The sequence below is a fragment of the Hemitrygon akajei genome, chromosome 11, assembly GCF_048418815.1.
Source record: "Hemitrygon akajei chromosome 11, sHemAka1.3, whole genome shotgun sequence".
Taxonomy (NCBI): Eukaryota; Metazoa; Chordata; class Chondrichthyes; order Myliobatiformes; family Dasyatidae; genus Hemitrygon; species Hemitrygon akajei.
In genome coordinates, this window is record NC_133134.1 from 32096202 (window position 1) to 32109306 (window position 13105).

General features: G+C 37.0%; 1 protein-coding gene across 1 annotated transcript in view; it reads right to left on the reverse strand.

The window, feature by feature from the left end:
- Positions 1-13105, reverse strand: part of clcn7 (chloride channel 7) — a 68339-nt gene that overhangs the window by 38944 nt on the left and 16290 nt on the right. The window contains exons 9-12 of the mRNA XM_073060569.1: positions 7540-7623; positions 3812-3905; positions 2467-2531; positions 1579-1695 (exon numbers count right to left, since the gene is read on the reverse strand). Of these exons, the coding sequence (XP_072916670.1) occupies positions 1579-1695; positions 2467-2531; positions 3812-3905; positions 7540-7623 (360 nt within the window). The remainder of the gene's footprint in view (positions 1-1578; positions 1696-2466; positions 2532-3811; positions 3906-7539; positions 7624-13105) is intronic.

The window sequence follows — 13105 nt, forward strand, 5'->3', positions numbered from 1 at the left end:
AGACTTGCAACAGAAATGGAGCCTAAATGTGCACAAAGCCTATCTTTACCCTGTTTTGTATTAAATTACTTATTCTACTAAGAATCACTAAAATTCTAGTCTGAATTTCATAAATTTAAATTGTCATTGGACATATTTGTTCATCACTCTGCATCACAGTTTGGAAAGCCAACAGTTTACAGCAAGTATTCTTCAAAGTTTAACTCTTAACCACACTGATAAGAAAACAGAATTTATAAAGTCAAGCAGAGAACTACTTTGTAAATTTGTATTTTATTAACACAGTACTAGCCAAAATAATAAAGTATTAAAGCTAACTGCAGTTGGGTACCAGATGATCATTATAAATATAAGCTTTAAAATCTACTCTAAGATCTGTTATTAATATCAATTAGTATCAATATATTCCCAAAGAGGATTATGTCTTCCCATTACTCCTTCCATTAGAAGCAATAGCTTCTTTGTAATAAAACCTACCAAAATTATTTAAACTCTTAAGTGCTTCAGGTAAACAAATTATGTATTTTAAACAGTCAATTATCATTTTTCCAGAACATTAATTAATCCCACTTCAAAAGAAAAGATATGAATTATTAAGCTACCCACAATTTTTATACTCTACAGTTAGCATACTCTATGGAAGCGATTTGGATGTGTTAGTAATTTTGGAAGGTCATTTATAACTTGCAGAACAAAAGTAATAATTGGTGTGTCAAAACATTGCTTGTAATAATGTATAACGAACATGTATTATTCCATCATGAATATTAAAAACATACTGAGGATTTCAAGATCCTATTGATCTTTGAATGAAAAGTTTCTTTCCAATTTCTCTCCTAAATTGGTAATAATTTATTATCTACTATAATTCCCAAAAAAGAAAATACCCTCCCAATACTCTTTCCATTAGAAGCAATAGTTTCTTTATAACAAAACCTACCAAAATTATTTAAAATCTTAAATGCTTCGTATCATATATCACAATCAGAAAGATCCTCCATAATCCTAGGACACCTGTACTGTACGTACTCCAAGCTCAGACACCTCAGATGATGCAAAAAAAAAACAAACTTTACTACAGAAGGTGGTCTAACTAACATTCAATACAAATGCAATCCAGCTGCTGAGCAAATTGAGGTGCTCTGTTTCTTGGACAAATTAGGTTCAAACAATTGCTGCATATGAACTCCCAAAATATCTTCACTGTCCTTTCACTTCTAGTTTCCTACTAGTCCAAAAATGAAATACTATTTATCAGTACAGGTACTAATATAGAAAGCACCCCATGCTACCCACAAGGAGGGAAACTGCAGAAAAAATTAGAATAACTCTTGCATACAAAAACAAAAGTTGCAATGTAAATCATAGAAGTGATTAAAATATAGCCCTAAAAATTGTTACATTTTGATTTTAATATTATATTGTTGCAAAACTATTGTAATTCTCCTGCCAAGACTTGCAGAAATAACACGTGCTATGCTTGTGTATTTTTACATGAAACTGCACTTTATTCAATATATTCATAATGAAATAACCAAATGTTTCGGTTATAAAATACATTGTTTGACTTTTTCTTACCTCACTTTGAAATGGTCCAAAGTTTATCAAACCTGGGCTTGAGAGATCACCTGGCTTGTGATGGTAGATACTCAGGACAAAGTTCAGTGTAAATGTTGAAATCATTGAAGCAAAGAACTGGAATAAAGATGGTAGATTCTAAGGATCAAATTCACCTTACAGAAATAAATTACAAGCCTGTAGGAGACTGTTCGAAATGCTGGAAGCAAACACACTACAAACTGAAAATCAGTCATGACAGTTACACCAGTCTTTCCCTTAAGACACTGTATAAATCTGGAGCAATAGAATTGTTTCAAAACTGCCACTCAATCTGGATTTGAGGCATTTGCATTTTAAGATTCAATTTGCAGTTCAGTTCCTGTTACTCTTGAACTTGGAAGTAAATCGCCAGCATCCAATCGCCTGGATCTGATAATGCAATCTGGGAGAACTTGTTGATAATGACAAGGAAGGCAAAAACTCAGAGGAAGAACAGTGGCTACACAAGCAGAGGGGAAGCTGTAGACAGCAATGTCATTGCTCTGTTGACTTGGGTAGAAGCAGGAGCTAGAGAACAGCTTCACGTTGGTATATCATGAGAAATCAGTATTGGAAAAGGTTGAAGAGGCAAACATGCCAAGAGTTTTAAAAGATGAACCAGTGTTCCAGCCACTAAGAACATTGTTTCTGGCCAGGATGACTTCTATCAGTGCTGAGAGTAAAGAAATTTCATTACTGAGCAGTGTGGTGCAGTTTGAGGAAGAATGAAATGATTTAGGTAGAACTATGAATGGACAGAGAATGGGTTCTTGCACAGTATCTCAGGAGGTGGTGAAGACGATCATACATCCCACAATTGCTATGGTAACCTTTAGGTATTTTATTTTGGACCCTTTGTCTACTTACAATACGCCAGGTCAGCATTTGGTTCCAGAAAGAAGCCCCCTCTTCCAAGCTGAAAAGAACACCACCTACAAAATTAATTATACATTATGAGGAGGCTGAATTGTAAAACAATCATTCAATTTGACAATGGTAAGTAAAAGAATATAATTTTTTTAAAAACAATAAATAACAAGACTTCAATCTATATTACAATGTATTCTTAACCACAAATCATGGGGAAAAACATTAATTTCCCGAATCATAACTCAAACAGAAAAATGATGACAGGCTAAAATTTGGCTGTTCTTTTCAGCTAGGAAATACTCAGTTTAGAATGGGGATCCATCAACTTTTCACATTTTCTATATTTGCAAAGTGCAAAGAATCAAGATTAGTACAAAAATTCCTAGCTAAGTAAGCTCAATTTGCAACTTTTTCCAATTCTGTGCAGTGTTAATGACAAGATCTTTAACAGTGTTGAGAAACAGAGGGATTTTGGGCTCCCAGAAGTGGCTACACAGTTTGATACGGGGAATAAGAAGGCATATTGCATAGTTTCCTTTATTAATTAAGGCAGTGAGTTCAAGGGCTAGGAAGTTATGCTGCAGCTTTATAAACCTCTAGTTAATCTGGAGTATTGCATACAGAAGTTGCAGAGAATGATGTGTTAGAAACTGAGGCTTGTGGGTGGCAGATAAGGACTAGGGGTACTCTATTCCTCTTATGTACAGAACCAGGGGGAATGGGGTGAGGGAAGGCATGCAGGAAATGGAAGAGATAAAGGTGATGGCAGCATCTGTAGTGGTGGGAGAAAAACCCTATTTTCTGGGAAAAAAGGGCACATGATGTCATGTCATGCAATAAAAAGTCTCATCTTGAGAATAAACACAGAAGAGGTGGAGGAACTGAGAGAAGGGAATAGCAATTTTACAAGTGACAGGGTAGGAGGCATAGCCAATAGAACTGTGGGAGTACGTGAGTTTGTAAAAGATGCCCGTAGATAATTTGCCTCTGGAGATGGATGCAGAGACTTCAAGAAAGGTGAGAGAGGTGTCAAAGATGGATGAAGTAAATTTAAGAGCAGGGCAGGAGTTGAAGGCAAAGTTAACAAAATGATGTGAGGCTAGCAGGGCTTCCACAAATGTTCTTTTGAGGTACACCAAGGATTCTGCTAACTATTAAGCACATTCTATTTTGATCTTTCATGCCCCTCAGGCAGAATTTAGGATTTTCTCTTGAAGCTTCAAAAGCAAAGCCTAATCTACATGAAAATACTGTGTTTTTGGAACTATTGGTATGTTTTGTAAACTAACCCATAAATTCCATGTGGGCTTTAGATACTCAATGTAAGTGCATTACTGCTTACCTACTGGGGCACCAAAAGCAGCAGAAACTCCTGCTGCAGCTCCAGCAGATACAAAATCTCTTTTTTCAGTATCTCTACGAAAATACTCAAATATCTGAAACAGAGAAGCAAAAGGCACTTAACTTTCTCTATTTTCTACATGATTTCAGTTTGACCACTGGACAATAACAATACAAAAATCAATCTTGCCCCCAGTTGCTGAAGTATCCTTTCATTTAAATTTAAAGTTCTTTGAATGTCTTTATGTCAATGACAGTTGAGGAATATTTCAAAATATCAATAAACTTCTTCAAAAGAATTCATAATTTTTCAAATAACATGCACTTAAAGTTTAAAATAGATTTATTATCACAGTACATTCTGTAGATGTCACCATATACATTCCTAAGATACGGCTATTTGCAGGCATACACAAGAAGCACAATAGAGTAAATCCAAGAAACACAATAGAATCAATGAAAGACTACACCCAACAGGACTGACAAACTACCAATTACAAAAGATAACAAACTGAGCATATACAGAAAGAAATAATGATAATAATAGTAATAAATAAGTAATAAATGTCAACAAAATGAGGTGAAGAGCGAGAAAGTGAGTGCATAGGTTGTGGGAACAGATCAGGGATGAGGCGAGTGCAGTTGAGTAAAGTTGTTGCAAATGGTTCAAGAGCCTGATGGTTGAGGAGTAGTAACTGTTCCTGAGCCTGGTGGTGCGAGACCCAAGACTCCTGTACTTTCTTCCTGATGGCAGCAGCGAGAAGAGAGCATGACCTGGGTGGTAGGGAACCTTGATGATGAATGCTGCTTTTCTGCAATAGCTCTCCACGTAGAATGCTCAATGGTGGGAAGGGCTTTACCCGTGATGGACTGTGCTGTAATTTTGTAAGCTTTTCCATTCAAGGGCATTAATGTATTCATGCTAGACTTGATGCAATCAGTCAATATAGTCTTCACCACACACCTTTAGAAGTCTGTCAGTCAAAGTTTTAGATGTTATGCCGAATCTTCGCAAACTTCTAAGGAAGTAGAGGCGCTGCTGTACTTTCTTCATAATTGTTTTAACATGCTGGGTCCAGGAGAGACCCTCTGAGTTAGTAACACCGAAGAACTTAAAGTTGCTGACCTTCTCCACGGCTCTGATCTCCTGATGAGGACTGGCTCATGAACCTCCAGTTACCTACTACTAAAATCAATAAACAGCTCCTTCAACTTGCTGATATTGAGTAAGAGTTTGTTGTTGATGATAGAGGTGTCATCAGCAAAGAAAACAATGAACCCATATAAAGCAAGTAGAGCAGAGTGCTAAGCACACAGCCTTGTGGTGCACCTGTGCTGATGAACATGTGAAGCAGATGTTGTTGCCAATACAAACTGACTGGAGTCCACAAGTGGCATAATCAAGGATCCAATTGCACAAGGAGGTATTAAGGACAAGATCTTGAAGCTTACTGATTAGTTGTTGGAGATGATATGGAAAGCCAAGCTGGAATCAATAAAGAGCATCCTAATGTTTTCATCTTTCTGTCCAGATGTTCCAAGGTTGAGTAACAAGCCAATGAAATGGCATCTGCTGTGAACCTGTTCGGGGAAGAGCCTCAATGATTTTGTGAAGACACAATCATTGACAATTGTTTTAATAAATTCCATGACAAACATGGTGTGTTCATGTAAATCCTCTTATGTGTCTTTAAACGAGGCCCAGTCCACCAACTCGAAGCAATCACGTAGCTGTTTCTCTGCCTCCCATGACAAACTCTTTGTTGTCTTTATCTCAAAAGCCTTGTTCTTTAGCCTCCGTCTGTCTGCAGGTAGGAGGACGGATCATATTTCCTGAAATGCAGTCTGGGCATGAAACAGTAAACATTCCTTATCGCAGTATAGCAATGGTCTAGTGTGTTGAGACCTCTGGGACTACAGGTTATATGTTATAACCACCACATCCGAGCACCACAGGGAGTTGAAACACACACCCCCATCTTTTGCTTTCTCCTAATCAGCACAGAGATAAACCAAGGCTGGAGATTTTACTGATATTAATGATATTTTAACCCTGTAGTCCTTAAGAGTTTCTGCATGATATTCATTCAAAGAAGGAGCAAAATCAGGATGGAATGAAATTGCATACTAGTTCACAAAATATTAATTAATACTTCTACTTTAAAATTTCCACTAAATTTTATACACAAAGTAATCTCCACCTACAATATTTACCCTGCAATTAGTCAGTTTATATCCATCAGCAGCATTTTACCTCATTGCTATACATTTCAAAATTGGTTCGTTTTTGTCTTCAAATGCCCTTATTGAACTATTAAACAGCTTCTTAAACACTGAAATCAACTCCTCTGTCTGTCAGAAATATTCCTTTCATTCTATCCATTTCCCTCAAACTCAAATCTTTTTTGCAACTTAAAACTTGTTTAAAAACAATGGATCTCGTGCTTTCCCAGCACAGAAGACAAATTAACTCTTCTCAGGCTTCCAGCCAGGTACGGATATCGAATATAACTGAAGTTTGGATTAAAAACTCTGTCATCTTGTTCAGGAATGATCCCTGAAGAAAATGGCAGAGTTTGCCATCAAAACGTCAGTTGTAATCAATACCTGTACCCAGGTGGAAGTCTGAGAAAAGTTTATTTGTTAACTCTTGTTTTCTTGTTGTCACTGTATTGATTACAAGTTAATTACCGTAGATTTCGCACTACAGAGCGCACCTGATTAAAAGCCGCTGGCTCTAATTTTAGAAATAAAATCAATTTTGTACTTGTACAAGCCGCACCGGATTTTAGGCCGCACCGGATTTTCAGCCGCAGGTGTCCCACGTTGTAATATGAGATATTTACACAGAAAGATATTACACGTGAGGATTTTTTAACTTTTAATTAAATCCATATGGTAACATAAACAAATACATATTGCAAATGCTTTTTTTCGAACCGTGCCTGTAACGCGGCTACTTTTAAATATACGTTGCGTATACTTTTTTACTGAACAACATTCCAATATCTCCTAACGACTGGTAAAAAATATATATACTGCAGCCTACCAGGAAAAGTTATTGATCGCCTTTAACTTAAAAGCAGCGTTTTGGCTCCGCCGCTCGCCCCCCGCCTTCCCGTTTATCGCAAACCGGCATTTTCCCACAAGACGCGGCGAAACCGGGTGTGACGTCATAGCATCCCGGGATGTAGTACAGAAAACAAATATAGTTAAAACACTTCTAACTTTAACTAACAAATGAATTACTAAGCGAAAATATTATAAACTAAATAACTGCCATAAAGGCAGCACAATGCTTTTCTTTGAGTGTTTTCCATGTTGATGAGGGTGAGTACAAATGACTGATTTACAATAATTTAATTGTGAAAGTGCGCTTGATTTATTGTACAATTTCATTGGACCTCTGTGAACTACTCATCAATTTTATTGGTCTACTGTTACGAGGCAAAATGTTTTTGGCGGCATGAAAAAAAATCATGTATTAGCCGCACCGTAGTAAAGGCCGCAGTGTTCAAAGCTGTTCAAAATGTGGGAAAAAAGTAGCGGCTTATAATCCGACATCTACGGTAAATTTCCCTTCCACAGTTGCGGCCCAACCTATTAAGTGTTCTTAACATTTTATAGTTTTACTTTTAACTGATGCTTAATACTATTTCTTTCTACATTTCTTGACAAATTTAACACTTGTGCATTGGCTGACCTGTGAAAGTAAATAGCAAAACTGACCTTGAAGTCTTTCTTTAACGTTGAGGATCTCCCCTGTGAAATACCAGCTGCAATAACAGCACCCGAATGAATCATTGGACCTTCCTACAATTAAAAAAGGTAAAATGTAAATTGTGTTTTCAACAGAGCACATCAAAGCAGCAGGGCCCGGGTCTAACAGCGAGGAACAACCCAATGTTTGGCCGATTTAAGTGGATTGGCCAGACTGAAAAGATCAGAGTGTCAAGGCCAGATGAGAGAAATGGGTCAGTGTTCAGTTCACTGCTCGGTGAGTTTTACTCGTCTCTGTGCCGAACTGAAGCTGTGGCCTGCAACTAACTGGCTCCTGGACCGGCTGCACTGTTGAAAGACTTGGGGGCTGTGTACTCACTTTCCTGAACTTTAGTTCTCCATGTTGTTTGCTTACTTTTTATTGTTTGCACGATTTTTTTTTGCACACTGGGTGTTGACTGTCTTTTTTAATGGGTACCACTGGGTTTCTTTGTTTCGTGGCTGCCCGTAAGGAGACGAGTCTCAAGGTTGTATATAGTGTACATACATTGATAATAAATGTACTGTGAACTTTGAACTTTGTTGTGGTCTTTTCCACTTTTCAAATTAAACCCTTTTCACTGAATAGTTGATTAAATAGGAGCTGTAGTCAAGCGGTAAGCCAGATTGGGGCCCAGCCTGGGCCCAACGTGATCTGAATGAATACACCGAGTTCGGATCTTGTCTGGTGAATACACTTCTGAAACATCAAGATTTGGGTTAGATCAGATTGATCAGGTTAGCTGACAAATATATTAAATAGACACTGCCAGGAAATTGATTATGGATTTTATCCAAGATGGGAAAGTAATTTTAAGATGTCTCTTTCAAGTTAGAGATGGCAAAGCAATGGATATGAAACACAGGCCATACACATAAAAGTCTCGTGTATTTTTCGAGATGATCTGTACTATCAACAAAGGAGAGAATGCGGAATGCAGCCTGGGACAGAACATGCTTTTTTTTGGGTATCTGTTTCTAGTTTGTCTAATATCTAATACAGGGAGCTCAGCTGGTGGCAGCCACCTATGGAGATGAACAAGACTTGCATTACTTTTCAAAAGATGTCAAGTCTTAAGATGTCAAGAACATCAAGTGCAATATTCTGCAAGCACCTCTGGGTCAAGTTAGATATGGAAATATTATCAGAACTCACTCTTGAAGTAAGCAAAGAATGGACATGATTAAGTGAGGTTTGAATTTTATACCTAATCCAGAGATCTGGAGAAATTGCAGTAAAAACATAACTCATTTACAGCATTTTAGTTAGGGAAGTAACTTGCATCTGACCCACCAAACCCACAAGTGTCTGTGAACTCAAATGTTCTCAAACTGCTATTTACCAAAAGGACTGCTTGCATTGGTGACTCACCACCATTACTGCTTCCTCACCAAGAGAATGGGAATGAGCATTTAATGCTGACTTTGCCAGTATACATATCCCAGGGAAGTATTAAAAGATTCAAGTGGAGGGGAAGTGAAAATTTTATTTCTCTGTTCTTGATAGTTTCATTCTGTCAGAAAGCACTAGATTAGTTGATACTTGAGCAATCTTGTTTTTTCAGGAATTAAACAAAGCTAAGAAATATTGGAAGGGTGGGTCCAGGAGTACTTGCAGCCTGAAAATAATTTTGCTGTCAAGTTAAATTTTGAACTGAAATTTTCTCTAATTAAAGGCTCACAAATATCTTCAAACATTTAACATTTGAAAAGTCATAAAACTGAATGTTTACTTTGTATCTAAAAAGTCAAAAAACATATGCTTCAGTTATTAATTGCAAACTATACCAACATTTTAACACCTTAGTTTTCATCCAAAGGTTTAGAGTACAATTGTAACATTTATAATTAAGCTACAGATGTAGTAAAATTACACTACCGAAGTCTTCAATACTTACAGTACTCATAATCAAAGTCTATAAAAATTATAAAATATAAGAGAACGAAACACATACACAGTCTAATCAAACTTTCCTCAAACTTCCAGTCTCACACAGCCCAAGCAGAGAAAAGGAGTGCAGAATTCCAATTCTAATGTGGCAGGGTTAAATGAGAATGCTAGTAATAAAGTTGGTTAATTGTCAACCAAGCCTCTTTTGATACCTAAAAATGACCATTCCTCATGCTTTCCAACTGTAAAAACAGTTGTCTTCATTATCAAAAAGTTTCTCCTTTTTTTTTTAAATCAGCCCTTATCTAAGCCTCCACATGTTAGTCTCCCAACTACATTAAATGGTTAGATAAAATCACATTTCTCACCATGTGCAACTAATTCAAAGTAGTCAGTGTCAATACAGGGAACTGCAGTGTTAATATGGTTACATTTGATCTGGAAACCTAAATACAAATCTATAATCAACTACATTATTGCATATTCTAAGATCCAAACCACCTTTACACATAGACAATGACTAATTTTACATCCATTTGTGGGCCTAGTCCATTATAAGTAGAAAGGAAATTACCCAATTTAACTTCAAAATTAATTCTCACGACTTATATTCTATCTAAACAACAAAGAAGCCCATAGACTTCAGACCGTCAGGTGATTAGCAAGTAAGTGTTCCTTTAAAAAAAAAGCAGATGTCATATTTTCTAAAGGGTTACCCATACTGTATGTAATTTTAACAAGCTGATACACAGTTCTTGGTTGATCAATTTTACCCAACTAATATACATTTATGCCAAAGCAATATATATCACATAAAATTTAAAATTAATGAACAATAAATTACCAATTTGTCCAGAGTCATTTAAAAGGATAGTCAGTCAGTTATTAATACCTGAATACGATGGGGTTTTGACTCCACATATCTGATCATTCCATCAGCTGCAGCTATACTCATGCCTAAAGCAATGTAGATTTTGCAAAAACAAATCATTGCAGCTTTGGACACATGAGTTTGCAAATGTTGAATCTAGAGCAACAAAGTAAGTGCTTGAGAAACTCAACAGCTCTGGCAGCATCTGTGGAGGGAGAAAATTGAAATTTTGCATTGAGACCCTTCTTCAATCCACATAAAGAGTCTCATTGCAAAATGTCAGCTATCCATTTCCCTCCACAAATGCTATCTAACCTGTTGATTTCAACCAGCATCTTATTTGTAACTGCACCTTTGCCTATAGGAAAGACCTTGAAAGGTAGCAGCTTTCATTGGTGTGAGCCGAGTGCTTGCAACTTTTGTGATGGTCACCACTTACTTATCAGCTGCAGTTGGCCTGGAGTGAGCTAAGAATGTACATTCTATAAACACACAGCCTGCTCCCAATTTCACCAAATGCAAAATAATGTACAAATTAGGCTATCTATAACTACCTAGTTTCATTTCAGATCTTACAATAAAAATGGGATTAATAAAGGATTAGTGTAAGTGGCAGGACTCAAAGGGTTAAAGGACCAGGCCCTATACCATACTATCTATATGATTCGAAAAGGCAATGAATAGACCGACTGCAACCCCAACATCTGATGTATTTGTGAATGCACAGAAAAAAATGGATGGTAGGAATAACTTTCCAGATCAATCACAATGCTCTTGCTCAGTCCCCAAGTTCTTTCCTCTCATTCTTAAACATGTTTTAATCTATTGCGTAACTGACACAAAAAGCAGTTCCTTAATTTAATCCAGTTTATAAAACCAGTGAAAATAAGAATTTACCAGAAATACTGAAGAATCTACACACATTACTACAGAAAATTGCTGGGGCTTCAACTAAGTATTCTGTATTTTCACTAGCAACAGGGAAGGTCCTGGAAGACTAGACAGTAGCCAATGCTGTTCCTTTGTTCAAAAAGGGAAATATGGATAATAGAGAAAACTATAGAACTGTAAACCTCACATCAGTGGTAGGAAAGATATTGGGGAGGATTTTGAAAAATATGGTCTGATTAGGGACGGTTAGCATGGGCAGGTCAGACCTTACAAACTTGTCTGAGTTTTCTTGAGAAGGTGATGAAGCTAATTGATGAGGGTAAGGCAGTGGCTGTGATCTACATGGATTTTAGTAAAGCATTTGACAAGGTCCCTCACAGTAAGCTACTCTAGAAGGTTAAAATGCATGGGAAAATGGTGATGTGGTAGTGTGGAAGGCGTTATTCTGCCTGTGGGTCCTTGAGCATAGGTATTCTGCAAGGATTGGTGCAAGGACATCTGTTGCTTTTGATGTATATAAGTTACTTGGATGAAAAATGCAGATGATTGGGTTCATAAATTTGCAGATGAAGGAACACTGGACAATGTAGAGTGCTGTGAAGGTATAGCAGAATATACATCAGTTACAGATGTGGTCAAAGGAGCAGCAGATCAACTTTAATTTGGGCAAATGTGAGATGTTATACTTTGGAACATCAAATGTAAGTGCACAGTATATGTTAATGCAAGACCCTTAACAGCACTGATGTGCAGAAGAATCTTGCAGTCCAAGACCAGAGCTCACTCAATGTGCCCACACAACCAGATAGGATGGTAGAGACAGACAGAATGCTTGCCTTCATTGGTTGGGGTGATTGTGCACAAGAGTTGAAAGGTTATATAAAAAAACACTTTGGTTAGGCGGCACTTGGAATATTGTGTGCAATTCTGGTTGTACCATTACGGAAAGGATGTGAGGCTTTAGAAAGAGTGCTGTCTGGATTGGAGGATACGAGCCATTAATTTGGAAAAACATGCATTACTTATTCTGGAAAACCTGAGGCTGAAGGGAGACCTAATATAAGATTATAAAATTATGAGAGGTATAGTAGACGATGGGAATATTTTTTTTGCCCCCAAGGTAGAAATGTCAAGAACTAGAGGACGTGCATTTAAAATGAGGAGAACATTAAAAAGAGATGTGTGGGGCAAGTTTATTTTGTATATAACCACAGAAAGTTGAGTGTCCAGAATGGGCTGTTAGAAGGGAGTGATGGAAGCAGATACGATAGTAGCATTTAAGAGGCTTTAGATGCATGAATATTGATAAGGATCACATACAAAGAATTAGTTTAGCTCTGCATCATATTCAGCAGAGACATTGTGGGCTGTAAGGCTTACTCCTATGCTGAACTGTTCAATATCTTATCACGTAGTAGAAAAATACAGTCTGCTTCTCCATTGCATCAATAAAAATCCTAGGACTGAATACTTATCAGGCTGGCATGGATTAGATGGACTGAAGGGCCTGTTTCTTTGCTGTAGTGCTCTACAAGTCTATTACGAGACACTAAATGCATTCAATACTGCATCAATACAAATACTAAAGAAAATTATAACTTGCTTTCTAACTTTAACAGAACTGTCTGCATCAATGCCAAACACTATACACTTTAATATCTACCGTAACTAAATTATTTTGCAGCTCAAACAATGTACCCTTGGTTATCATTTATTGGATAATATAAAGTAAAAATTCAATACTCAATTTGCACCATCAGTTCATATGTCTGTACTTCTGTCTGAATGACTAAATTTATTAGACTTCTCCAAAAAAGAGGTAAACTTCAGATCCATTATTTTAAAAGCCAATTGATCTGATAGTGCTTATAGGCTTAGTATAC